Source organism: Macaca mulatta, chromosome 17, assembly GCF_049350105.2.
Source record: "Macaca mulatta isolate MMU2019108-1 chromosome 17, T2T-MMU8v2.0, whole genome shotgun sequence".
Taxonomy (NCBI): Eukaryota; Metazoa; Chordata; class Mammalia; order Primates; family Cercopithecidae; genus Macaca; species Macaca mulatta.
The window spans coordinates 108,348,182-108,376,008 of NC_133422.1; the positions used below are offsets into that span (position 1 = coordinate 108,348,182).

Consider the following 27,827-nt stretch of genomic DNA (forward strand, 5'->3'; position numbering starts at 1 on the left):
CTTCTGAAGCAGAACAGTGGTAGCGTTCATTTCTTGAGGATCCCCAGGTGTTAACTCCAGTAAATCTTTTAAGGAGGGCTTTCTTCCCCTTCATACAGTTGAGGGTCTAGCACTGTTGTATGGTGCGCTGAAGACCAGCGTTCAGACCCCATCCTGTCTGCAGTCATCACAGTGAAAGTCAGATACTGTGCTGGAAGTTAACACAGTAATACACTTAGAGACCACGAGTTACCCCATGCTAAATTAGACTCAAACTAATGTGTTTTCTTGTTTTCATTTTTAAATGGCTTTTCTGTCTCTCTGTCAGGCATCGTGTGTGCCTCCCCTGTCTTGAGTTGGGGGTAGAAAATCAAGTGACTGAAGTTAATTATTTTTAAAACAACTAAAATGAAAGTATTATATTAATAAAGTGCTGAGTTTTTACATTTATTTTTCCTGCCAGAGGAAAAAAAAAAAGAAAACCATTTAGTTTTCTCACTGATCACTGTTAGGATTTTTTTGGTTTCTGTAAGTGAATGTCCGGTAGGTGAGCCATTACTCTGTTGACAGTGCTTTACGACACAAAATGCAAAGGGTTCAGACACTTGACTAAGCTGTAATTCAGATTAGCAGCAGTGCTAACATCAGTGTTTAGGCCTCCTGAGAGTAAAAACAATGTGTCATCATACTGCCAAGTATTGTTCCTGTTACTACCCAGTTCTTCAGTATCTCATGACAAGTTTCTCCTAAAAAGGTGTCCTTCTCGCTAACTACAGTGGCCATGTTATCCTTAAGGGAAATACTTGGAAGTGTTATGGTCACCAGCTTCTTCAAGTCACTGTCATCTACCAATGAGATAGGGGCTACCAAGTAAAATGTAGCCCGGGGCCACATTCACAGATGGAAGTGTTCAGTTAAGCAAAAGTAAAGTTACATAGTATACAGCCCACATGAAGAAAGGTTTGGAGATTATTTCTTACTGCTTTGCTTTGGCTGTAAAGTTCTCTACATGTATCAAACAGAACATTTCAACAGGCTGGCTAATGTGTAGGAAGCTAGATTTTCTTTATGATATAATTTGTCATGTAAAATCAAACTATTTTACAAGTGTATTTCATTCACTGTATCTTAAAATTCATGTAAGATTTTATTTAAAGATAATTTCATCAAACAGCTGAATTCTAAAATCCTTTTTTTCAAAATCATTTTTCAGAACTTTGCAATAACAGGAAGTAATGAATCAGGTGTTAAAAAATTGACTTGGGGGGAAGAAACATTTGGACATTTTGCTAGCTAGGTTTACAAAATATACACATCCAGCAAACATGAGTCCCTTTATGTATACAGTGCAGTAAAGGGAGAAGTGGAAATGCTCACGGTTCTGGGGAAGGTCAAATGAAGGCTCCCTCACGTTGGCTGAGGCCAACCTGGCTTCAGCCAAGAACAGGTCTTTGCAGTGGTGAGGGCAAAACACGAACACAAGAAATACCCTAAGTTACTGTACCTGGTTGTGCCTGGTGAGAGGCGGGACCAGCTCTTTTTTCTCCATTTGGTAATTTTAGGAAATTTGGCAGAGTTGATAAATCCCCTGGTGCAAGATTGCTTCATTAAGAATGTGTTATAGATGGCAGATGTGAAGTTCAACAGTCCTTTTTATTATCCCAGCCTAATAACATGACTAGAGGTAAAATTAAATATTGAGTTAATTGTTTAATATTTTAAAACTAGAGGGAAGACATACAAATAGATTGAGAGCAGTTTTTTTTTTTTTTTTTTTTTTTTTTGAGACGGAGTCTTGCTCTGTCGCCCAGGCTGGAGTGCAGTGGCCGGATCTCAGCTCACTGCAAGCTCCGCCTCCCAGGTTTACGCCCTTCTCCTGCCTCAGCCTCCCGTGTAGCTGGGACTAGAGGCGCCCACCACCACACCCGGCTAATTTTTTGTATTTTTAGTAGAGACGGGGTTTCACTGTGTTAGCCAGGATGGTCTCGATCTCCTGACCTTGTGATCCACCCGTCTCGGCCTCCCAAAGTGTTGGGATTACAGGCGTGAGCCACCGCGCCCGGCCGAGAGCAGTTTCTTTATAATCAGAATATATCTCCTATATTTTAAACACTGCAGGAACAAACATTTAAAATAAATGGTTTCCACATTCTGCCCCTCACTATATGGTAACATATTTTATCTGGCAACCACATTTTCCTACTTTTAATCACACACATCATCAGAGCTTTTCATCAGCCTAACTAGTCTTCCTACTCACTGAGCCTGGTCTAGGCACTTTTACCACGGCCATATTTTTGCTAAGATCTCTGCAGACTCTGAACTACGAAAACCAGCCCCTGGCCCCGCTTGTGGGTGCTGCAGAGCCGCGTGTGAACTGCTCATAGGAAGCCACGTCTCTGGGCGGGGTGGCTCTCGGGCCTGTGGATCCGCCTAAAAGCTTTTCTGCCAGTGTCGCCCTTGGTCTCTGGATGTGTTCAAGCCTCAGTGATGTTATTCTCTGGTTTCCTGTGTGTGCTTGAGATTCTTGGGAGAAAGCGTGCTGCAGATGAAATATACAGCCTACATGAGGAACAGAAGGGGAAAGTCATTTTAAAATAACTTCCATATAAATTACTGTAATCAAAGTGCTGCTACCTGTGTGTTCATAAGAAAATACGTGCAAGGGCCCGGATCGGTGGCTCACGTCTGTAATCTCAGCACTTTGGGAGGCCGAGACAGGCGGATAACGAGGTCAGGAGATCGAGACCATCCCGGCCAACATGGCGAAACCCCGTCTCTGCTTTAAAAATACAAAAAAAAGGCCGGGCGCGGTGGCTCAAGCCTGTAATCCCAGCACTTTGGGAGGCCGAGACGGGCGGATCACGAGGTCAGGAGATGAGACCATCCTGGCTAACACAGTGAAACCCCGTCTCTACTAAAAAATACAAAAAACTAGCCGGGCGAGGTGGCGGGCGCCTGTAGTCCCAGCTATTCGGGAGGCTGAGGCAGGAGAATGGCGGGAACCCGGGAGGCGGAGCTTGCAGTGAGCCGAGATCGCGCCACTGCACTCCAGTCTGGGCGACAGAGTGAGACTGTCTCCAAAAAACAAAAAACAAAAAACAAAAAAAACGTTCAAATGCCAACCCAGCTCTGATGGAGCCCCGGCCACAGAGAGCCTGGGGGAGGGGGATAAAAACGGTGCTGGGCTGGGAAGGCGGCTCGTCCGCGATCTCCTCTCACCACGACCAGACCAAAGCCGCCGGCGCTCTGCTTCCGGGGCCGCCCTAAACCTCGGCCGCCGCTCCCTGAGGGTCCGCCCGGCCCCGCGGAGAGCTAGGCTGTGTGGCCGGAGGTCACGACCCCGACCCCGACCCCGACCCCGACCCGTCCCGCAGCTTCCCGGCCCCTTCGTGGGCGGCCCCGAGCATCGCAGCCCGAGGAGGGGCGGGGCGGGGGCTGTCGAGCTCTCGCGAGGTTTCGTCGAGGGCTGACGGTTGCGGCTCCGCGGAGAGTGCGGGATGCGCTCGGAAAAGGAGGGGGCCGGAGGCCCTAGGGCGGCCGTTGCCGCGCGGGGACCGTGCGGGAGGGAAAAGCTGTCGGCCCTAGAAGTACAGTTCCACCGCGACTCGCCGCAGCGGGAAGCTGAGACGCAGCCAACCTCGTCCTCCGGTTGCGGGGGCGGTGCGGGCAAACCTCGCGAGGAGAAGAGGACGGCGCTGAGTAAGGTGGGGACGGGGGCGGGGCGCGCAAACCTCGCGAGGAGAGGATGGTCCTGAGCGGAGGAGGAGGGGAGGGGGCGGGGCCGGGAGGGGAGGGGGCGGGACGGGGCCGGGAGGGGAGGGGGCGGGGCGGGGCCGGGAGGGGAGGGGGCGGGGCGGGGCCGGGAGGGGAGGGGGCGGGGCGGGGCCGGGAGGGGAGGGGGAGGAGCGGTGCGCGGTCCTCCCTGCGCGGTGCGCGGTCCCTCCGGAGCTCCATGTCCACGCCCCGCTGCGGTGGGAACGGCCGCGCGCTCCCCGCAGGTGGTCATCCGCCGCCTGCCCCCGGGCCTCACCAAGGAGCAGCTGGAGGAGCAGCTGCGCCCGCTGCCAGCGCACGACTACTTCGAGTTCTTCGCCGCCGACCTGAGGTGAGGCCCGCCCCGAAGCGAGGAGGAGGAGGAGAGGGCAGAACCCAGAGCTCTGCGCCGCTGGCCTTCTCGTTGCCTTAAGTTCCTTACCGTGATTTCTCCTTTATGGGAGTCGTGTGAACTTTTTGAATAAATTACATTTCAGTAAAACGTGTAAGTCCTTTCAAAGAAAAATACCAGCAACAAGGAGACAGATGTGGTTTGCATTAGAAATGCGGATGATTTTCAGGCGGCTAACGCTTAGGAAAACGGGTGCCTTTGAAAGGACCAGCGTTGCCCGCCCGGCGCCTCCCGGGCCTCTCGGACGCGGACGGGGCGCGACGGGACGGGGCGGGAGGGCGCCGGCTCGTCCTGTGGCCTCCACGCCGGTGCCACAGCCAGTGCGGCTCTAAATACCGGAGAGGGTCCCCGGCGCCACGGGTTCCTCTGGGAGTGCGCCCTGGCTTTGCCTTAGGGTTTCAGCCTCCGAGGACCGTTTCTGGGCAGTGCAGAAGGGACCTGAGTTCTGCCTCGTAAAGTTAACGTTCTGCATTTGTTTTTGCTAAAGAATATTCAGATTGTTACAATTAACTGAGATGATTTGGCACAAAAGTTTTATCTAAAGTAGTTTGTTGTGCCCAGAAAAGGAAAAAGAGGCGAAAACAATGGAGTATTGTATTTTTCACTAACCATTTTCACTGTTATCTCTTATTTCAGTCTTTATCCTCATCTCTACTCAAGAGCATACATTAATTTTAGGAATCCTGATGACATCCTTCTTTTTAGAGATCGTTTTGATGGATATATCTTCCTTGACAGCAAAGGTTGGATTATTGGTTTTAAAAAATCTATTATAATCTCTAGGTATACTAATGAAGTATTGCTAGAATATCCGTGTTTTTATTATTATTATTTTTAGAGACAGGGTCTTGCTCTGTTGCCCAGGCTGGAGTACAGCAGCCACAATCACGGCTCACTGCAGCCTCACACTCCGGCTCAAGATATCCTCCAGCCTCCCAGGTAGCAGGGACCACAGGCGTGTGCCCCCATGATCGACTGATTTAAAAAAAAAAATTTGTAGAGACAGGGGTCTCACTGTGTTGCTCAGGCTGGTCTTGAACTCCTGGCTTCAAGTGATCCTCCCACGTCAGCCTCCCAGAGTGCTGCGATTACAGGTGTGAGCCACAGCATCTGGTCTGTTTGTGCGTTGTAATTAAAAAGTTCTCAGACTAAAGTAAGATGATAAATTTTGATTATGTTACTGTAATTATGTGCAGATATTAAAAATTGAAATTATTTAATTTTGTTATTTAAACCAAAAAAATCCCAGAAATTCTGTGTAATAGTGACAGTCTATTTATGTATTATCAGAGAATGAAGGTTTCATGAGTGAGTTTTTTGCATGAGAGAACTTTATCTTTTTGGGTTTTAAAACTAAATTATTTTACCTGTTTGATAGGAATTTTCCAAAATGTATACTGACTTCTATCTTCCTAAACAGCACCCTTCATGACTGTACCATTTATGACAATGTCACCAGGAAGTCACTGAGTGCTGTTAAACAGCTTTGCCTGCGGAGACAGCAGTCTCACCTCTAATCTCAATAGTTCCCTTCCCGGTACTTCTAGGGTTCTGCTTTGATCTTTTCCCCTTCTCCTCTCCTGTCAGGCTGTCTGCTGTTGTGTTCCTGGCTGTCAAGTTTGTGTACCTTTCACAGCAAGTTGTTTTCTGCCCTCCCCTCCCCGGCCACCCTCTTCGCACTCCAAGCGTTTTGACACTGATGAGTGTTTTCTTTTTCTCCACTGAGGGGTAAGGACTAGAAAGATTGTTACAAAATAAGCATTAGCCAAGCTAGTTCCTGTGACCAGAAGCAAATGTGATGCTTGAACTGACCTTTGTGTTCATTGCTCATTTATTCAGTAACTTACTCAGCTTCCCTTTTTCACTTAAAAAATGTTGATGGGCCCGGCACAGTGGCTCACCCCTGTAATCCCAGCACTTTAGGAGGCCAAAGGCGGGTGGATCACGAGATCAGGAGTTTGAGACCGGCCTGAGCAACAACGTGAAACCCCATCTCTACTAAAAATTCAAAAATTAGCCAGGCGTGGTGGCAGGCGCCTGTAGTCCCAGGTACTCAGAAGACTGAGACAGGAGAATTGCTTGAACCCGGGAGGCGGAGGTTGCAGTGAGCTGAGATCATGCCACTGCCTCCCAGCCTGGGCGACGGAGTGAAAAAATACGTATGTGTATGTACGTATATATATGTGTGTGTGTGTATATATGTAAAATATATGTAACATGGCCAGGTGTGATGGCTCACTCCTGTAATCCCAGCACTTTGGGAGGCTAAGGCGGGCAGATCGCTTGAGGTCAGGAGTTTGAGACCAGCCTGGCCAAGATGGTAAAACCCTGTCTCTACTAAAAATAAAAAAATTAGCCAGCCGTCATTGTGCGTGCCTGTAATCTCAGCTACTTGGGAGACTGAGGTTTGAGAATCACTTGAACCTGGGAGGCAGAAGTTGCAGTGAGCCGAGGTGTCACTACATTCTAGCCTTGGTGACAGAGCGAGACTCTGTCTCAAGAAAAGTCACAAAATTTATACCGTACTGTTTTCCACAGCAACTGTGCCATTTTACATTCCCACCAGTAGTGAGCAAGTCAGTCCTTATTTCCGGTTCTACTTTGTTGTTGTTGTTTAGTTTTTTAAATAGAGACGGGGTCTCACTAAGTTGCCCAGGCTGGTATCAAGCGATTTCCCCCACCTTGGCCTCCCAAAGTGCTGGGCTACAGGCGTGAACGGCCGCCCCGCCGTTGTTTTGATGGTCTCCGGCCTAAGCCTGTGCTTTTGATGTCATATGCAAAAACCCATTGCCAAATCCATTGCCGTGGAGCTTTTTCCCCTGTGTTTTTTCCTAAGTGTTTTATGGTTTCAGGTCTTATATTTAGGTTTGATCCCTTTCGAGTTACTTTTTGTATATGGTGTTAGGTAAGGGTCCAACTTCGTTCTTCTCGCTATGGATATCCAGTTTTCCCAGCACCAGCTGTTGAAAAGACTTTCTTTTCCCCATTGAATGGTCTGGGCACCCTTTTCAAAAATCAGTTGACCAAATATTACAAAGGTTTCTTTCTGGGCTCTTTATTTTATTCCCTCGATGGATGTGTCTGTCTGTGTGGCAGTACCACACTGATTACTTTTAGCTTTGGAATCAGGGACTATGTCATCTGCCATTGAATGAGTATCCACTGTGTGCTAGGCCTTGTGGGTGGAGCGGTGACTTGGACATCATCCCTGCTGGTCCAGTGCCCTACTGTCTCCCTGATTCTGACTTTATTCTGGATAGTGGAGGTTGGCACAAAAATGGCTCCCAGATAAGGGAGTTATAATTCAGTCACCTGACCATTACTGACAAGTCTAAAAATGACTCAGTGGGTTTGGTACCAAGGTAGCAGTGTTCCATTTGATGATTTGGCATATAGCAGGTTCTCTTAGTGAACATTTCTCTTTGTGTATTCATTTTTCCCCCACATAGCAACAAAGTTAGTTTCTAATGGCTTCCATTCTCTACTTTTATCAGAAGCAGATTTCACCTGGAATATTCTATAAACCCTTTGAAGCTCTCAATTTTAGCCATGGTGTCTTCTAAGCAAAGTAATTTTCTTAAACTTAAATAACAAATTGATAGTTGAATTAACCTTTTAAAATAAAATGTAAAACGTAGTTAAGAAATCTGATTATTTAAAGGTATTCCAACAATAAATTATTTGGGATGGGGCTGGGGAGGTCAGGTTTATTGAGGTGTAAGTTATATATGGTAGAAGTCACCCTTTTAAAGTGAACAATTTGATGAATTTTGAACAAATTCAGTTACACAGCCACCACAACATGATGGATTGTTTTGTTTAATAAATAATTGTTCTTCCTACCATGAGTTCATCCTTGTTTTAGTCTGGAGTTTGCCATGTGAAGGTTGCAGGTGCTTGAAAATGTAATTGTAGGTTTTTAAATGTTTTTTTTTTAATCTCTTACTGGAAGGATGAATTATAGTTTAAATAGTAATAATACATTGTCATTGTTACACTTACTCTTTAAGTAAGCTAGGTCATTATTTTCCAAAATGAATGTAGTAGAATTTCAGAGTGGCTTCTGGAACATGTTTCCTGTTAAAAGGCCTAGAATATCCTGCAGTGGTAGAGTTTGCTCCGTTCCAGAAGATAGCCAAAAAGAAGCTGAAAAAAAAAGATGCCAAGACTGGAAGCATCGAAGATGGTGAGCCCTTTCCAAGTGCTACATTATGAAGCTGCCAAATTAAGAACACTGAGCAAATGTAATTCTCCTGTAGATGGGAAAGATTATATTTATTTTCTTTCTGTTTTTTTTAATGTCTAGATCCAGAATATAAGAAGTTTTTAGAAACTTACTGTGTGGAGGAAGAGAAGACCAGCGCCAACCCTGAGACTCTGCTGGGGGAGATGGAGGCGAAGACAAGAGAGCTCATTGGTCTGTGCTCATTTCTTCTCTTTTCTTTATTGAGAGATTTACTCGTAGAGGATATACTTTTTTTTTTCTTGATTGTGATAAGTTGAAACTTGTTACAGGCTTCGCAGAAATGTAGAGTAATTTCCAGTTTTGACAAAAGAATGGCAAGATGGCCGCATGGGAAAATATTTCTGAGCATTGGTTGATGGAGAGCACGTGATTTTTTTAGTTACGATCCTTTTAAGTTGTGATGCTTCAGAATGAGCAGTGGCGAAGACACATGAATGGCATGTGCCTGACAGCGTCAGGGAAAGCGCGTTGTGTCGCAGAGTTGAAGTCAGTGGTCACAGACGGATGCCTCAGGAGCCCGTAGGAATGAGATGTTTTGCTCGTGGTGAGGTCATCTTGCTGCTCTTCAACAGCAATGCCAGGCTCCCTGAGCCAAGCCAAGCCAACTTGTGGATAAGCCCGGCCAGAGCACAGAATCGAGTTTAAATCCAGCCTTCCACCCCATGCCCACAAGTCGTGTACTTTAGAAATAGTTCTCAGTAGCACTGACGTGAAAATCAGGCAGACAGTTGTCGTTTAGTCCCAGACACACCTGGAAGTGTTTCTCCTCTCTGTGGATCTCCTTTCCTCAAAGCCCCCGTTCTTCACCCCTCACCTCTCCCACCCAGGCTGTGCCCTGCCCCCCCATCAAGAGGAATGTACTTTGGGAGGCCAAGGCGGGCGGGTCACAAGGTCAGGAGTTCGAGATCAGGCTGGTCGACGTGGTGAAACCCCGTCTCTACTAAAGATACAAAAACTCAGGTGGGCATGGTGGTGGGCGGCTGTAGTTCCAGCTACTCGGGAGGCTGAGGCAGGAGAATCGCTTGAACCCAGGAGGCGGAGGTTGCAGTGAGCTGAGATCACACCACTGCACTCCAACCTGGGCGACAGAGCGAGACTCCATCTCAAAAAACAAACAAAAGAAATTGATGTGTCATGACAGCCACATTGTCCGTCTCCCACCACATAAACTCCCTCGTTTGGTTTCCCCAGTGGAACTATATTTTCATCTTCACAGTTGCCACACAGAAAAGAAAAGTTCAGGAATTTTGTAAATGTTGATTGAATTAATAAGAAAGGTCAATGTTATTGAAATAGTCCACTCACTTTCTTCATTTGTCTAATAATAAAGCTTTTTTTTTTTTTTTCTGAGACGGGGCCTCACTCTGTTGCCCAGGCTGGAGTGCAGTGGCACAATCTCAGCTCACTGCAACGTCTGCCTTCTGGGTTCAAGCAATTCTTCTGCCTCAGCCTACTGACTAGCTGGGATTACAGGCACCTGCCATCATGCCCGGCTAATTTTTATATTTTTGTGGAGATGGGGTTTCACCATGTTGGCCACGCTGGTCTTAAACTCCTGACCTCAGATGATCCGCCCACCTCAGCCTCCCAAAGTGCTGGGATTACAGGCATGAGCCACCACGCCTGGCTGTAATAAAGCTTTTGATCGCTAAAGTAAACAAGATGTGCTGAGGCTGCATGCTGCCTGGGCACTGACTCGGCCTCAGCGTGGGGCCAAGTGGTAAACAGGTCGCACAAGGTCTCTGCCTGCCATCAGGGATGACAGGTAGGAAGCAGGAGCGGGAATAGCCCAGCCAGGACCCCTCAGTTTGTAATCAGTGCCACTGATGTGACAGTGGAATATGGGAGGGAAAGAGGTTGGGAGACTCCCTCCAAAATGGTGGTGGAGCTGGAGCCGAGACTGGCTGCGGGAGGGAAAGAGGTCAGGAGATGAACTGAGACTGGCTGTGCTGAGCAGTGGAGGAAGGAAGCACCAGGGGCAGGGCTGGCGGCCGTCACTTTTCACCGCAGGTGCGGATTGCAGGCTTGTGGGGCTGGCACACGTGGGTGAGGGCAATGCGGTTGGAGGGTCGGGGCACTGTGCAAGATGTTTAGATTCATTCCAGGGCAACTGGAAGCCACTGGGGGAGTGGCATGGTCTGATTATTTGTCCCCATCACTCTGGTGGTGTCACATGGAATAGATTGTGGATGCCAGGAGATGCGTGTGTGTTTTGGAGGTGGACTGGACGGGACCAACAGACGGATAGGGTGTGGGAGGTAAGGGAACAGGAAGAATTAAGACTCCAGGGTTTGGCTTGAACAGATGGGTGGATTGTGGCCCCATTACACACAAGGGAAGATGAGGGTAGGACAGTATTGGGGGCAAAGTCGAGACCAGTGATGAATTTACATGAAGTTCCTTTTCAGCATGTTAGTGACTGTTACAGCTGAGTAACTAGCGAAAAATAATAGCAAATGGGAACAGTAAATATTTAATGCTTTTATATCATTTTTAGCTTACTGTGGAATATGTATTTTGATTTAGGAAGGACATGAGAGACTTAGACATTAGAGACAATGCTAGTTTGAGCCTCATTCCTTGTTTCCTTTTCTTTCTTTCTTCTTAGTTAAAAGGATAAAGTGAGTTGTTGTGAGATGGATTTTACTAGGGGAGTGGTTTTTCTGTAAGTTTTAGGTCACAAGATCCATCTTTCCTGGCAGTTAGAATCTATATGTTCTTCACTTAAGACCTTGATAAATTGAAGAAGAGCTAGAAGAAGTAAATTAGATGTTAATTACAGGCCTCACCTCCCTGCCCCTCCCATTTCCATCTCACTTTGTTTTAAAAGTCCCCTTGCATAGGATTGGTCACTTTAGGGCTGTTTTGAGACATACCTTTTTGGGGCAGACCCGTGGCTCCTGCCGGGGTGGGGAGGGGGGGCGTGTCCTGGCACCTCCCGAGAGTCTGCTGCACAGCCAGTGCTTTACCAGAGTTGAACGAATGAATGAACGAATGAATGAATGAATGAATGAATGAGGCTTAGAATTCACCATCCCTGATGGGAACGACTAATTCATTCCAGGACTTGGCTGTAGAGTCTTCCTTCTTGTTGTGATTGCTGTTTCTACATATTAAAAATTGAACCTTGGCCGGGTGCGGTGGCTCACACCGGTAATCCCAGCACTTTGGGAGGCCAAGGCGGGCGGATCACGAGGTCAAGAGATCGAGACCATTCTGGCCAACATGGTGAAACCCCGTCTTTACTAACAATAGAAAAATTAGCTGTGTGTAGTAGCGTGTGCCTGTAGTGCCAGCTACTTAGGAGGCTGAGGCAGGAGAATCACTTGAACTCGGCAGGTGGAGGTCACAGTGAGCCAAGATCACGCCACTGCACTCCAGCCTGGTGACAGAGTGAGACTCTGTCTCAAAAAAAAAAAAAAAAATTGAACTTTAGGCAATTCATGGCAGATTACCTTTTTCTTTACTAAGCTTTTGGCCTCCAGTGGAGTCTTCTTTTTTTTTTTTTTGAGACGGAGTCTCGCTGTGTCGCCCAGGCTGGAGTGCAGTGGCCGGATCTCAGCTCACTGCAAGCTCTGCCTCCCGGGTTTTTACGCCATTCTCCTGCCTCAGCCTCCCGAGTAGCCGGGACTACAGGCGCCCGCCACCTCGCTCGGCTAGTTTTTTTTTGTATTTTTTAGTAGAGACGGGGTTTCACCGTGTTAGCCAGGATGGTCTCGAACTCCTGACCTCGTGATCCGCCTGTCTTGGCCTCCCAAAGTGCTGGGATTACAGGCTTGAGCCACCGCGCCCGGCCCAGTGGAGTCTTCTGAACAGGTCTGAGAAGCGAGTATTACATGGAAAAATTTTTTTTTTTTTTGAGACGGAGTCTCGCTCTGCCGCCCAGGCTGGAGTGCAGTGGCCGGATCTCAGCTCACTGCAAGCTCCGCCTCCCGGGTTCACGCCATTCTCCTGCCTCAGCCTCCCCAGTAGCTGGGACTACAGGCGCCCGCCACCTCGCCCGGCTAGTTTTTTGTATTTCTTAGTAGAGACGGGGTTTCACCGTGTCAGCCAGGATGGTCTCGATCTCCTGACCTCGTGATCCGCCCGCCTCGGCCTCCCAAAGTGCTGGGATTACAGGCTTGAGCCACCGCGCCCGGCCTTACATGGAAATATTAATAAGCTCTTGCTGACAAGGACTCTGAAGTTGTTGAGTTAGTCTGGTGCATAGGCCTTTAGAGCAGACAGGTCCGGGTTCATCTCTGAGGCTTCTGTTTACTTGTGGTCTGTTGCATGGTTGTGCGTATTCTGTCTGATAAATAACATACTTTCATGATGTGTAGAACACTTTCTTATTCAGGTCTTACGTACTTTTGCTGTGATCTCTGTGGGTGATGGGGCAGACATTTTATAGGAAGAGGAAGGTGGGCAAGCGGGGTCTGGGTTCAGCCTCCCCGCGCATCCAGGTGGTCTCGCCCTGCTCCTGGCTGACAAGTCCAGGCCTTTCACAGAGCAGAGCAGAACCCTGGCTGATTTGAGATAATTTGCCCATTATAAAGAGCCGACTATTTACCTGAGCCAGTGTGCTGTACTCACCTTGAGCCAGAGTTCATGGTCAGCCCAGAGACCCCTCTGGGGAGTGGGTTCTCTGTAGCAACTGTGTCTGCCAGGAAATGTGGCATTTGTACCCGCGTCATCTCTTCCCTACAACCACTGTGCCTGGGGCAGGACTCCTGGGACAATCAGCTCTTCCCTAAACCACTGTCCCTGGTGCAGGGCTTCTGGGACAGGTGCCATTTCATCTGTGATGTCAGGGTGTCAGGGTCCTCAGTTCCAAGTGAGGGACCCCCAGCCAGGGCTTCTCCTATGATTCCTGATTCATTCCTGGTCCTCAGAATTCCAGAGACGATGTGTCAGTTTTCAGGTGCATCCAGGGATTCTTCAGAACGCTGTTTAATCTGAGATCTTACCCACAGAATAGACCCAGACCATCTTCCACCTTCCCGTTTGTGTCCTCGTGTTGGTGGGATGTGGGGCCTGTCCACCTCAGCGTGAGTCCCTCAGAGGCAGTGCCTGTGGGGCCTCCAGCTTGCCTGGGCACCCACATCCAGGTCAGATCTGAGAGGTCCAGCATGAAAGCGGAGGACCAAGATAGAGTTTGTAGACATGTTCATTCCCTAGTAGTTGGTGCCTTTTCTGAAATCAGCAGTGCCATGTGGAGTCATTTTCTTTCTTCCTTTTTTTTTTTGAGGCAGAGTTTCACTCTTGTTGCCCAGGCTAAAGTGCAGTGGCACAAAATCTTGGCTCACTGCAACCTCTGCCTCCCGTGTTCAAGCGATTTTCCTGCCTCAGCCTCCCAAGTAGCTGGGATTATAGGCACATGCCATCATGCCCGGCTAATTTTGTATTTTTTCAGTAGAGATGGGGTTTCTTCATGTTGGTCAGGCTGGTCTCGAACTCCCAACCTAAGGTGATTTGTCCACCTCGGCCTTCCAAAGTGCTGGGATTACATGTGTGAGCCACCACGCCCAACCCGTGTGGAGTCATTTTTTAAACTACAATCCAGAGTTGTATGTCTTAGCATTGGGATTTTATGGAGTGTATATTGTAAGACATTATACGAATCCATGTTATTTAAAACCATTGCTTGGAGAGCGGAAAACAAAAAAGTTCTCAGAATATGTGATGTATCAAAGTAAATATATGTTATTTAATGATTTAAGGTACCTACAAAAATATCATCTTTGTAATACTTTAAGCCTCCCTTAAGAATCAGGAGTTAGATGTTTACTATGTATAAAATTGTTGATACTTTCAAATTACTTGACATGATAGTAATGGAATAAAAACTCCCCTGGAGACAGTATGTGATCATGTAAATTTAAAAAGTAATGATATTGTTCCCTTATTTATTTTAAAGATCAAATTGAAAACAAATATTTAAAATAATCTTTCTTTAGGAGTTAAATACTATATTACAACTTTTGTGTTTTAGCTAGAAGAACAACACCTCTTTTGGAATATATTAAAAATAGAAAATTAGAAAAGCAGGTAGGTCTGGCCTTTACCTCATGAACACCCTCCCTGCTGCTGCCGTTCTCATCCAGGCGGTTTATATACACACCCTTCCATGTCTTTAGAGAATTCGAGAAGAGAAGCGAGAAGAACGGAGGAGGAGAGAGTTAGAAAAGAAACGTTTGCGGGAAGAGGAAAAAAGAAGAAGAAGAGAAGAAGAAAGATGCAAAAAAAAAGAGACAGATAAACAGAAGAAAATTGCAGAGAAAGAAGTAAGGATTAAGGTAATTCTGAGGAAACATTTCCTTTTTCCAAAAATAGTTCTGCTATAGTAATTATACTTTTTACGTATCTTAGTTCTTTAGAATTTTGAAAACATTCTGAATTAATCTAATATTGTGGTGGTGTTTTTTTCCATCTTTTCCATCCTACAGCAGTGGTTTTCACACTGTGTCCTGAGCCTTGGGAGTCCTCAGGCTGCTGTGGGCGCCTGTCCTCCTGGGTGTGCAGTGGGGAGCACACCCCCACAGGAGCCCCACGCTGGCACACGTCGGGCTGCTGCTGACACTGTCTTTTTTTTTTTTTTTAACTTTCCAGCTTTCATTTTCAGTTCAAGGGCTACATGTGCAGGTGTGTTACGTGGGTAAATCAGGTGTCTCTGGGGTTTGGTGTACAGATAATTTTGTTGCCCAGGTAGTCAGCACAGTACCTGATGTTTTTCAGTCTTCACCCTCCTCCTATTCTCCACCCTCTACATTTCCCTTTTGAAAAAAGTTTTCTGGCCGGGCATGAGAGCTCACTCCTATAATCCCAGCACTTTGGGAGACCAAGGCGGGCAGATCACGAGGTCAGCAGTTTGAGATCACCCTTACCAACATGGTGAAACCCTGTCTCTACTAAAAATACAAAAATTAGCCGGGTGTGGTGGCGAACGCTTGAAACGCTTGAATCCTCAGGAGGCTGAGGCAGGAGAATCGCTTGAACCCCGGAAGCAGAGGTTGCAGGAGCCGAGATCGCACCATTGCACTCCAGCCTGGGCAACAGAGCGAGACTCCATCTCAAAATAATAATAATAATAATAATTTCCTGGCGTGGTACAGTGGCTCACACCTGTAATCTCAGCACTTTGGGAGACCAAGGCAGGCGGATCACTTGAGGTCAGGAGTTTGAGACCAGCCTGGCCAATATGGTGAAACCCTGTCTCTACCAAAAACACAAAAATAAGCCGGGCGTGATGGCGTGTGCCTGGAATCCCAGCTACTCAGGAGGCTGAGGCAGGAGAATTGCTTGAACCCAGGAGACAGAGGGTGCAGCGAGTCGGGATCGAGCCACTGCACTCCAGCCCAGGCGACAGAGCGAGACTCTGTCTCAAAAAAAAGTTTTCCTGATTAAAAAGTACACATTTGAAAACCACTGGTTTTGCCTTTCTGTGTGAAGGCTGACTCATAGAACTAGGTTTTATCATTTCTGTTGTGGTAGCACTAATGAGTTTCTGTATTTCTTGCTGAGTTTTTCTTGTGACTGATATATTCATTGATGATGGTGGTTTAATACACAGAGGGAATTTTTCTCTGTGTGAAATGTGTTGGCCAGAATTGGGACCAGCCATTGTCTTCTCAGGATTAAACCTAGATTTAGACCTAAGGTATCACTCCATGAAGGATTTAAGGCATATTCAATATTACTTATTATTTATCGAATACCTTATATTCAATAAAATTGTATAAGGAAAAAAAATGTCAGGACTTGGGGAAAGAAGGTAGGTTAGGAAAGGGTGGGGAAGAGATCATTGAACTATAGATTTGTTTCTGATATGGTCAGTCAAAAACAGAAAAGTTGGCTGGGCATGATGGCTCGTGCCTATAATCTCAGGACGTTGGGAGACCAGGGTGGGTGGATTGCTGTAGCCTGGGAGGTCAAGACCAGCCTGGGCAACAGAGAGAGACCCTGTTTCTATTCACTATATTGCCCAGGCTGGTCTCATACACCTGGACTCAAGTGATCCTCCTGCCTCACCCTCCCAAAGTTTGGGGATTACAGGCCTGAGCCACTGTGCCTGGCCTGGTTTAGCTTTTAATAAGCATCTGTGCTCAGTATGGGGGTCTTTCACTTCTAAATCATGTGGAACATTGAAATTTTTTTAATGCCTGAAAAATGGAATCTGTGGAGGAATGCAAAAGAAGGTGTATCAACAGCTTAAAGACAGATGGCTCATGACTTTTTTGCTATTTTTTTGTTTGGTTTTTGTGGGGGGGTTTGAGACAGGGTCTCAATGTGTCACCCAGGCTGTGTAGTGGCACAGTCACAGCTCACTGCAGCCTCTACCTCCCAGGCTCAAGTGATCCTCCTGCCTCTGCCTCCCATTACAGGGTGCACCATCATACCTGAACAGCTAATTTAAAAAAAATTGTAGAAATGGGGATCTCACTGTGTTGTCCAAGCTAGTCTTGAACTCCTGGGCTCAAGTGATCCTCCTGCTGCTGGGATTAGAGGCATGAGCCACCATGCCTAGCCCTCGTGGCTATTCTTAATAAAGAGAAATATGGTTTGGGAGGCCGAGGTGGGCGTATCACAACATCAGGAGATCGAGACCATCCTGGCTAACAGGTTGAAACCCCGTCTCTACTAAAAATTCCAAAAATTAGCCGGGCTTGGTGGCGCACACCTGTAGTCCCAGCTACGCGGGAGGCTGAGGCGGGAAAATTGCTTAACCTGGGAGGCAGAGGTTGCAGTGAGCTGAGATCACGCCACTGCACTCCACCCTGGGCGACAGAGCAAGACTCCGCCTCAGAAAGGCTGGAGGCGGGCGGATCACTAGGTCAGGAGATCAAGACCATCCTGGCTAACGTGGTGAAACCCCGTCTCTACTAAAAATACAAAATATTAGCAGGTCGTGGTGGCGGGATCCTGTACTCGCAGCTACTTGGAAGGCTAAGACAGGAGAATGGCATGAACCCAGGAGGCAGAGCTTGCAGTGAGCCGAGATTGCGCCACTGCACTCCAGCCTGGGCGACAGAGCAAGACTCTGTCTCAAAAAAAAAAAAAAAGAAATATGGCACACAGACAGCTCAGCTGTTTAATGTTCCTCTGAGGATGCTAAGCAGTGAGCTTATGTGTGGCCACATGGGTGAACACACACAGGCAAGGGCTGGGAGGGAGCTCAGCTGCCCGTGCACTCTGGTTGGCCTCCGGAAGCCTCTCAGGGCGTAGCAGAGCTGGCCTGCTCCCCAGCTCGTCTCCAGCGGCTCTGGCCTGCTGGTTTCTCCTGAATGTACCAGCGGATTCCACCTTAGGCCTCCACAGGGACTTCCCCAGATGTGCCCGTGGCTCCTTCTTGGCATCTGGTCTTAGTTCCCGTCTTGGCTCTGCAGAGAGTCCTCCTGGACCCTCCTCTTCCTGCGTCTCTGCTGCTTTACTCTCCCTTCGTGTGTTCGTAGCTGCTGTCTGAGGCTATCCTATTCCTTTGTTTCCTCCCCTTGACCACCATTGCCTCAGGTGGAGCATCAGGTGCGAGTTCCTTCAAGGCAGGGGCACCCCTGTCTCATTCATAGCCATTCCCTAGTGCCTAGCACAGGGTCTTAGTCCCTGGTTCCTGCACACAGCTCCTCAGACCCCGGACATCCGCAGTAATGTGAGTATCTTATATGCCAATGAGAGGACTGGGGGATGGAGGCCCCAGGCAGCTTCAGGATGGGGACTAGTTGGCAGAAAGACTAAGGCAGGACTAGAGGGTTGGGACGTTCAGTCCCATCCTAGCAGAGGGCAGAGGGCCTAGAGAGAGGTCACCATTGGCCAGTGACTTAATCACACCTGTATCATGAAACCTTAATAATGCCTAAAGACAGGGCTTCCGGGGGCCAGGCATAGTGGCTCATGTCTGTAATCCCGGTACTTTGGGAGACCGAGGCGGGTGGATCCCAAGGTCAGAAGTCTGAGACCAGCCTGGTTAACATGGTGTGTAACCCCATCTCTACTAAAAATACAAAAATTAGCCAGGCGTGTTGGCGCACACCTGTAGTCCCAGTTACTCAAGAGGCTGAGGCAGAAGAATCGCTTGAACCCAGGAGGCGAAGGTGCAGTGAGCCGAGATTGCGTCCCTGTACTCTAGCTTGGGGTGACAGCAAGACTCTGTCTCCAGGAAAAAAAAAAAAAAGGGCGGGGCTTGCTGGGAGGGTTACTGCACGGAAGCTCCAAGCACTGCTGCGCCATCCCCCATACCCACCTTGTGTATTTTTTCCATTTGGCTGTTCCTGGTTGTATCCTTTATGATAAGCCAATTATCGAGAAGACAGTGCCTTTCTGAGTTCATGAGCCATTTCAGCAACTTATCAAATCTGAGGAGAGGCCGTCGAGAACCTCTGAATTTATTGCTGATTGGTCAGAAGTACCGGTGACACTCCAGGACTTGGAACTGTCATCTGAAGGGGGCAGTCTGTGGGTTCTGGTGCTAACCGCAGGTCGATGGCCTCAGCGTTGAGTTGAATGTGGAGCACGCAGCTGGTGCCGGAGAGGTGGAGAGGTGGAGAGTTGGTACAGAAAAAGACATGCAGTGTCAGAAATGTTGTGAGAACAGTTCCTAGGCACGCAGAGTATTTGTTGAGTGGGTGGATGGAGATTGGCACTTCCCTATGGCTCACATTTGTTACAGACATATTACTTTTGCGATTTTTATAAAAGATGGACAGTTACCGGAAAGGAAATGTGTAAGTTCCCAGATTCCACGTAGGCAGAATAAGAGGATGTTCACAGCTGACACAGGGCCCACGCTTGATGAGAAGCCGCGTCCAGGGCTCCACCTTTCATGATGCGTTGCGTTCCCAAGTGAGCACGTGTAATTGAATGCGTCTGTGTATGGTCTTGCTGTGCTGCAAGTTAAAGTTTGTCCACTTTGTGAGTGAGAACAGAATTGTCAGAAGTACACCTTCCATTTCTGTTCTACAAATGATCGATCTGTGGTGCTTCCATTGCTTTTTTTGTTTGTTTTTCTCCCTTTTCCCAAGTTAGCTGAGGTGCTTTAGTTTCAAAAACTATGCAGAGAGCAGGGAGAAAGGCCCAGGGACATACAGGGCAGATGAAATATGTCGTGGCAATTTGTCCATTTATTCTGTTTCAGGAAAGAGAATAATCAGTGTTTTGAAAACTATATTCTAAATTATCAGTAGGAAGCAATCTTTAAAAAAATTTTTTTTCCTTATTACAAAACTAATGCTTGTCTATTGTAGGAAAACTAGACCCTATATATGAAAGGAAATAAAGTCATTTCAGTTCTGCCATCTAGAAATAAATCACTATTGGCCAGGCATGGTGGCTCACGCCTGTAATCCCAGCACTCTGGGAGGCCAGCGTGGGTGGATCATGAGGTCAGGAGTTCAAAACCAGCCTGGCCAAGATGGTGAAACCCCATCTCTACTAAAAATACAAAAATTAACCAGGCACGGTGGCAGGAGCCTTTAATCCCAGCTACTCAGGAGGCTGAGGCAGGAGAATTGCTTGAACCAGGGTGGCAGAGGTTGCAGTGAGCCCAGATTGAGCCACTGCACCCCAGCCTGGGTGACAGTGAGACTTTGTCTCAAAAAAAACAAAAAACAAAAACTACAAAAACTAGCCAGGTGTGGTGGCACACCCTGTAGTCCTGGCTACTGGGGAGGCTGAAGCAGTGGAATCGCTTGATCCCAGGAGACGAGATTGTGCCACTGCACTCCAACCTGGACGACAGAGCGAGACTCCATCTCAAAAAAGGAAATAATCACTATTAACAGTACTGCAGAGCCCTTTAGATGGTGGTGGGTGTGTGTGTGTGTGTGAGTGAGTGTGCGAGTGTGAGTGTGTGTGTGAGAGTGTGTGTGAGTGTGCGAGTGTGAGTGTGTGTGTGAGTGTGTGTGAGAGTTTGTGTGTGTGTGAGTGTGCGAGTGTGAGTGTGTGTGTGAGTTTGTGTGTGTGTGAGTGTGCGAGTGTGAGTGTGTGTGTGAGTGTGTGTGAGAGTTTGTGTGTGTGTGTGAGTGTGCGAGAACATAAATAGACATGGGGGCCGGGCACAGTGGCTCACGCCCATAATCCCAGCATTTTGGGAAGCCAGGGTGGGTGGATCACCTGAGGTCAGGAGTTCGAGATCAGCCTGGCCAACATACTGAAACCCCATCTCTACTAAAAATACAAAAAATTAGCCGAGCGTGTTGGTGGGCGCCTGTAATCCCAGCTGCTTGGGAGGCTGAGGCAGGAGAATCACTTGAATCCGGGAGGAGGAGGTTGCAGGGAGTCAAGATCGTGCCACTGCACTCCAGCCTGGGCAGCAAGAGTGAAACTCCGTCTCAAAAAAAAAAAAAAGAAAATTAAACGGGCGTGGTGGCGCATGCCTGTCGTCCCAGCTACTCAGAAGGTGGAGGCAGGAGACTCGCTTGAACCCTGGAGGCAGAGGCTGCAGTGAGCCGAGAGTGCGCCACTGCACTCCAGCCTGGGCAACAGAGCAAGACTGTCTCAAAAAAAAAGTACAAGTGGGGTTGTGGTGCATGTTCTATTTTTTAGCCCTTTATTCGTTACGTGAGCATCTTTGCATCACATTAACCTACCTTTTCATGACTAAAAAATATTTCATTCACTGAATGTTCCACCATGTATTAAACCAAAAACCTCACTTTTGGACTGTTAGCTCTAATTCTTTGCCTTGCAAACATTTGGCTTCAATATTGGGGTATATTTGTAATTATTTATTTAACAGCTTCTTTTAAAATGTGCTCTTGAGGTGATATTTTACTAACGTTGTAATTTCTCAGCTTCTTAAGAAACCAGAAAAGGGAGAGGAACCAACCACAGAGAAACCAAAAGAAAGAGGAGAGGAGATTGATACTGGAGGTGGCAGGCCCGTGGAAGGCTCGCTGGAGGAGTCCCAGGAGACGTGAGCGTGCTTTTGTTGTTATGACCGCGTCAGTTCCCAGTCATGGTGACGTAGGCCTTGTCAATACGAGTATGCCTGTTTCACGTTATTCTTGGAATCCCAGACTTTCCAGGGTGTGCGAGTGCACATTAGCCTTCATTTCCCGTCAGCATGGCAGGAACTTAGTGAACTCGCCTCGTCTGCAGTCTCAAGTCTGTCTTCAGATCAGGGAATTTCTTCCTGTCTTTTGCTTTGCTTTTCCCTCCATGTCCTCCTTTTACTCCTGAGCCATCTCCTGGATTCCTGCTGTTGCATGTCAGGTCTTCAGGATCTGTCTTCCCAGTCTTTCTTTCTTTTCTGTTTTTTGTTTTTATTTTTCTCTGTGTTTGTGATATCTTGCCCTTCGCTCTTTTAGCCCCCTTGCAATTTATCTACAGAATTGCATATTTGGGAACCCCATCTTTTAGGGCTGGCAGATCTTTTGTGGTAGAGAAACAGAATTGTAAGTGCTGTGATTCTTTGGTTGAAGCTGTCCCTGGCTCCTCCGGCTGTGGGTCTCGACCAGCAGCTTTGGCTGTGCACTGCGGGTCCTCCCTTTTTCTTTTCCTTTGCTGCTTACAACAGTGCAGCTCTGTGGAGGGAGCAGCTCTGTGGAGGGAGCAGCTCTGTGGAGGGAGCAGCTCTGTGGAGGGAGCTCATCTGCAAAAGGGACAGACACAGCAGCATCTACCTGGTGGGCCAGAGAGACCAGCCAGATGCCAGTCGGGGGATCTTGTCCCTCTTGCTCCTGGCACCCACCATCCTCAGGACCCTGGGTCCCTGGGCTTGCCTTCCCCTCTGGGACTCCTGCCCACTCACCACATCTCACCACCCACGGTCTCCTGGTGCCCAGGGCCACCTGGCTCGCAGGGGATGGTGGACGTGGGTTTTACTTGGGAAGACTAATGGGATTAGGCCGCCAGCTTCCCAGAGTCACAGTCGTAGGGGTGATTTCTCACTGCCTTTCTTTCAGAGTTGATGAAGTATTCTTTCTGCTTCTTGGGGGTTTTGGTTTATTGCTTTGTTTATAAAATTTATGTCTGATTATCAAATCCGTGATTGTGAAGCACTGGGTTATGTTATGGGTGTCGTTACTGTGACTGTTCTTGACACTGCCACGTGTCTGGTGTGAATTCATGCTTGGTTACAGATCCTCATGGTCCCCACTAGCCCTGCCAAATGAGCGAAGCAGCCATTTATTTACTATTCATTTAATATTCTGATAAATGCATAAAGATAATGGATCTGCCATTGTTAAATGTCAATTAATTTTACTCTGCACATCATGATGGATGTGCACCTGGGCTCCCAGGACAGCCACTGGACCACTTTAGTCTCAGTCACTTTGTAGAAAAGAAGGTTTATTTTATTTTATTTTATTTTTGATAAACAAAGTCTCGCTCTGTCGCCCAGGCTGGAGTGCAGTGGCACGATCTCGGCTTACTGCAACCTCTGCCTCCCACGTTTGAGCAGTTCTCCTGCTTCAGCCTCCTGAGTAGCTGGGATTACAGGCACGCGCCACCACGCCTGGCTAATTTTTGTTTTTTGTTTTTTTGAAATGGAATTTTCGTCTTGTTGTCCAGGCTGGAGTGCAATGGCATGATGTCAGCTCACCACGACCTCCGCCTGCTGGGTTCATGCACTTTTGCCTCAGCCTCCTAAGTAGCTGGGATTACAGGCATGCCTCTCCGTGCCTGGCTAAATTTGTATTTTAAGTAGAGATGGGGTTTCTCCATGTTGGTCATGCTGGTCTCGAACTCCTGATTTCAGGTGATCCGCCTGCCTCGGCCTCCCAAAGTGCTGGGATTACAGGCGTGAGCCACTGCACCTGGCCTAATTTTTGTATTTTTAGTAGAGACGGGGTTTCTTCATGTTGGCCAGGCTGCTCTCAACCTCCTGACCTCAAATGATCTGCCTGCCCCTGGCCTCCCAAAGTGCTGGGATTACAGGCACGCGCCACCACACCCACCTAATTTTTGTATTTTCAGTAGAGAGGGGGTTTCACCATGTTGACCAGGCTGGTCTCCAACTCTTGAGCTCAGGTGATCCCACCCACCTTGGCCTCCCAAAGTGCTGGGATTATAGGCGTGAGCCACCATGCCTGGCCGAAAGAAGATACTTACTTTGGAAGGTTAGTGAGAATTAGACAATATGTATAAAAAGTACCTTAGCGTGAGGCATATTGCTTATCTGTCACTCAACTGAAATGACAAATATTATTACTATGATTTATTCTTCTTTGTAGTGGTTTTTGTCAGTGCCTGCTGTGTGCCCATCACAGTGCAGCCTCAGCAGTGCAGTGCTGACACGGGCCCCTGTTGTCTGGGAACCTGCGGGCTAGAAAGGAGGGTGAGCAGCCGACTGGCGGTTACTGCAGTCGCTGATGCTTGGGTTGAACCACAGGTCACGCAGCGGCAGTGATAAAGAGTACAGGGATGTGGAGAGATCTCAAGAAAAAGAATGTGAAGCACAAAGACACCATGTGGATGACGGCAGGAGGCACAGAGCTCACCATGAGCCTGACTGGCTTTCCAGAAGGAGTGAAGATGAGCAGAGATGGGGGAAAGGACCTGGCCAAGACAGAGGGAAGAAGGGGAGCCAGGACAGCGGGGCTCCGGGGGAGGCCACGGAGAGACTGGGAAGAGCACAGAGGTGTGACGACGGTCCAGCACCCAGAAAGGAGCGACTGGCAAACAAGGTTTTTATTAAACCCAAAAAGAAAAATCTGTCTGGCTGTCTTAAGGTCCAGGTTGCACGCTGACCGTGTCACCCCCACTTGGCCTTGTGTCTTGGGAAGCTTGTTATTCCTGAAAGTCAGATCCTAGAGTGAGACTAGTCATCATGTTTTCTCAGAGAGTCAAATTATTTTTCACCAGGAAAAAGAAAGATTTTATTTAGTATAAAACTAGCACGTTTGTATGATTCACTTGAGAATAAGATTAAATTTTCCCTTGAGACAGGAAGGAAAGTTTTAATATTTCATGGAGGTTTCTTCCACATTATCAATAACATTCTGATTATTAGTGAATATTCCCGTGGCTGACAAACACCTGAAGTTAGTTCTGCACAGACGCTGAGCACAGGACTGTGGTTACCCCCTTAGCCAAGCAAACAGCTTTTTTTTTCAGAAGTTTGAAGCTGATTTTTGTTCAGGTTGCGTTTTCCCAGCGCAGCACTACAGACGGCATCACCCTTCTGACAGCACCAGGCCCCACCCCGGCTCCCAGCAAACTGAGGGCTGCCTCAGGTTCGCATTCCCACTCACCTCCCTCCCCATGTCTGACCTCTGGCAGCCACTGTCTGTTCTCTGCCTCTGTGATTTTGTCATTTCAAGAATGCTTGATGAGTGCAAACACACAGTGTGTGAGCTTTGAGAGTGGCTCTCGTCACTCAGCCTAATTCCTTTCAGATCCTTCCAGGTTGTTGTGTGTAGGAACGATGTTCACTTTTAAAGTGTTTCAGTGTAGCCGGGTGTGGTGGTTCATGCCTGTGATCCCAGTACTTCGGGAGGCCGAGGCGGGTGGATCACCTGAGGTCAGGAGTTCGAGACCAGTCTGGCCAACATTGCGAAACCCCATCTCTACTAAAAATACAAAAAATAGCTGGGCGTGGTGGCGCGTGCCTGTAATCCCAGCTACTCAGAAGGCTGAGGCAGGAGAATCACTTGAAACTGGGAGGCAGAGGTTGCAGTGAGCCAAGATCACGCCATTGCATTCCTGCCTAGGCAACCAAAGCAAAACTCCGTCTAAAAAAAAAAAAAATGTTTCAGTGAAGTCGAGGCCGAAAGCCAGAGGAGAGCCTTCTTGTCTTCACCCTTGAATAAACACCTCTAGAATACTCCACAGTTTTCTGGGGTTGCCTGGACCTTGGGGGCACAAAGTACAGCCATGGGTCTCATCGACAGGGAGTCCTCAGTTTTCAGTTGCCTTATTTTAGCAGTGGTGAATGGCCTGGTGCTCCCCTGACCTGAGGTGGGGGAGCATTCGCTCCTCTGTGTAGCCTCACAGTGCTGTGGTGGGAATGTGTGCAGGAGCTGCTTTCCCGGGAGCCTGGCATTTGTCATGTACTTCCGAGGTCAGGTTCCATGCTCCATCTGTGTACACAGGTACTGCCCTGGTAAGAAGCCGAATTGTCGGCCGGGTGCGGTGGCTCACGCCTGTGATCCCAGCACTTTGGGAGGCAGAGGCGGGTGGATCGCCTGAGGTCAGGAGTTCGAGGCCAGCGTGGCCAACATGGCGAAACCCCATCTCTACTGAAAATATAAAAATTAACCGGGCGTGGTGACGCGCGCCTGTAGTCCCAGCTACTCAGGAGGCTGAGGCAGAAGCATCAGTTGAACCCAGGAGGCGGAGGTTGCAGTGAGCCGAGATTGCGCAGTTGCCCTCCAGCCTGGGCAACCAGAGTGTAACTTTGTTTCAGGAAAAAAAAAAAAAAAAGCTGTGCATGCTGGCTCCAGGCAGCCTGTCTCCGCCCCACAGGAGCATTCAGGTGCAGGGGCCTGCTGAGCCTGTTCGCACCCCTCCCGTTGGTCAGGTTCATACCAAGGAAAAGAAAATTCAGTTAAACCCCTTGATGGCAACCTGATGTGGGCTTCCACACACAGTCCAGGAGAAGGTAAAGGTGAGCTGGTGAATCCTGGAGAAGTGTGTGAGATGTGCCCACATGGTCGTCCTTGCAGCCCACACTTGGGCTCCTGGTGACTGTTGGAGGCCAAGGCTGCAGCTCAGCAGGGAGAATAGGCAGGGAGCGGGAGGCACATGGAGCAGGAGGCTACAGGCCTCGGGAAGCGGGAAGCCACCTTCCTCCTCTGCCACCCCTTCAGTGCTGGGGCAGGGCTGGTGGCCCCGTCAGGGAGGAATTGTGCTGCTGTCGCTGCTGACTCTGGCCTTCAGGGCCACTCTGTGCTTCCCTGGCTGTTACCTTCAGGCCCTGAACAGTTACCCTTCATGGATTTTTTGGTTCATTTTTATTGCTTTGCCTCCAGGAATTTAATAAAATGATGGGCTAGTGTTTTCCCAAAAGGGAGCAGTTCAGTTTCCCTGCTGGTAGATGCTAGGCAGGGATAAGCCCGGTGGAAATTGCTTACCACTCACGTTAATAACAGTTTGAGTTCGCAGATCTGAAGCCATCTCTGAGGGTCCACATCTCATTTTGTTTCAGGCCTAGGGACTGAGGTGGACATGTTTGAGTTTTCACCTCCCCAGCTCAGATTACAAGGTGTTCTTGGTGTGAGCAGTAACATTTGCCCAGATAACCGACATTTACGTGGCTTTTTAAATTGCCTGAGAATTCTGAGAGAGTGCTGTGAAAAGGGCTGATTTTTAGCTGCCAGGTTGATTTTCTTTGGACAATTCATATTATCAAGTTCTAGAAATACAAGGAGATGTTGACCCTTCTGTGTTGCCAGCCCTTGGAAGAGTAACATGCCCTCTTATCCTGGCAGGACCGGCCGGCCTTGCAGCTGTATGATCCAGGAGCTCGCTTCCGAGCACGAGAGCGTGGCGGAGGTGGGAGGATCTGCAAGGCAGAAGGTTCGGGGACTGGTCCCGAGAAGAGGGAAGAGGCAGAGTGAGTCACTGGGTGCACCTGGCCTCCATGGACAAGCGAAGGAATCTCAGAAACGTGTAAAGGACCCCGAGTGTGACTGGAAAGGAGAACTTACTCCTTACCAGGAAACTGGAAGCTAAAAATACAGAGGGTGACACAGAAACACGCAGACACCATTCTAAAGAAAGTAATGATCTTGTATTAAATTGAGCAGAATTCTCACGGATTTTACCATTCCTGTTATAAACTAATATTTGTTTTTCAGCCAAAACAGAAAATGATTTTCACTGGACAGTAGAAAAATATGTGTAAAATAGGGAAGAAAGTTAGTATTGGATCAGTGTGAGTCCTGAAGCACTTTCAGTGCTGTGAGAACGACATCCAGTGTGGGTTTCATTCATTTATAGGCAGAGGAGCTGTCAGTCTCTCGTGCCTCTCGGTGGCCTCTGAGCTGTGCTGTCGAGTAAAGAGTAGTTCTTGTTTGTTACAGCCTCCGTGAGTCAGCCATGCCTGCAGAGTGTGCTGTGTTTTAGTCCTGGTAGGAATATATACCAGAGTTCCCAGTATTTAAAACCCAACAGCTTCAACTATTGCCCTTTCAACAGTTTTGCCACTGACCGGATGAAAATGGTTTCACAGTCTTTGGATGGATGCATTTGTGGTTTGTAACCATTACAGTTTAAACCATGGTTTAAGAATTTGCCCAAATAACAGAAATTTTATTTGGGAAGGGATAAACTAGGTATAGCATATAGAGCCTGTCTTTGAGTTTTAGATACTTTATTTGTAAATAACTTAAAATAGCTTTCTGAAACCGTGCATTCTACAGTTTCTTCCTTTCAGTGAAATTGTTAAATGTTAATGTCTTTTTGGCACTGCGATTTTAACCATTTATTAAATACAAATTTTGTTAAAGAAGTATTGACATGTTCTTTGAATCTGTGTCAGGGAAATTCTGATTTGTTAGTTCAAATGCCTGACAG

The 27,827-nt window shown here is 47.9% G+C and overlaps 1 protein-coding gene and 1 long non-coding RNA gene across 12 annotated transcripts; one reads left to right on the forward strand and one right to left on the reverse strand.

Annotated features, from left to right (window-relative positions):
• Positions 1-3,227, reverse strand: LOC106994408 (uncharacterized). The gene is made up of 3 exons (XR_013407792.1): positions 2,617-3,227; positions 1,484-1,657; positions 1-190 (listed from the first exon to the last, which is right to left on the reverse strand). It is a non-coding gene; the product is annotated as an uncharacterized LOC106994408 (long non-coding RNA).
• A 200-nt stretch (positions 3,228-3,427) lies between these two features.
• On the forward strand, positions 3,428-27,759 carry UPF3A (UPF3A regulator of nonsense mediated mRNA decay). Of its 11 annotated transcripts, XM_028837400.2 has the most exons (10): positions 3,428-3,686; positions 3,981-4,087; positions 4,784-4,890; positions 8,235-8,333; positions 8,454-8,564; positions 14,368-14,423; positions 14,513-14,671; positions 21,158-21,279; positions 23,701-23,995; positions 26,741-27,759. In XM_028837400.2, the coding sequence occupies exons 1-10, from the start codon at positions 3,480-3,482 to the stop codon at positions 26,867-26,869; spliced, it is 1,392 nt and encodes a 463-aa protein (XP_028693233.2). In that variant the 5' UTR covers positions 3,428-3,479; the 3' UTR covers positions 26,870-27,759. The 11 variants fall into 11 exon arrangements, 6 of the variants coding, with proteins under 6 accessions (XP_028693233.2, XP_028693235.1, XP_028693234.2 ...); XR_003724241.2 differs by lacking the exon at positions 14,368-14,423 and having other exon boundaries at positions 14,480-14,671; XR_013407789.1 differs by lacking the exon at positions 14,368-14,423.
• The last annotated feature ends 68 nt before the right edge of the window (positions 27,760-27,827 follow it).

Coding starts and splice junctions, on each gene's coding strand:
- UPF3A (XM_028837400.2), top strand. CDS start 3,480: ATGCGCTCGGAAAAGGAGGGGGCCGGAGGCCCTAGGGCGGCCGTTGCC. Junction 8,334..8,453: donor GACTGGAAGCATCGAAGATG/GTGAGCCCTTTC, acceptor TTTAATGTCTAG/ATCCAGAATATAAGAAGTTT. Junction 8,565..14,367: donor GAAGACAAGAGAGCTCATTG/GTCTGTGCTCAT, acceptor TTTGTGTTTTAG/CTAGAAGAACAACACCTCTT.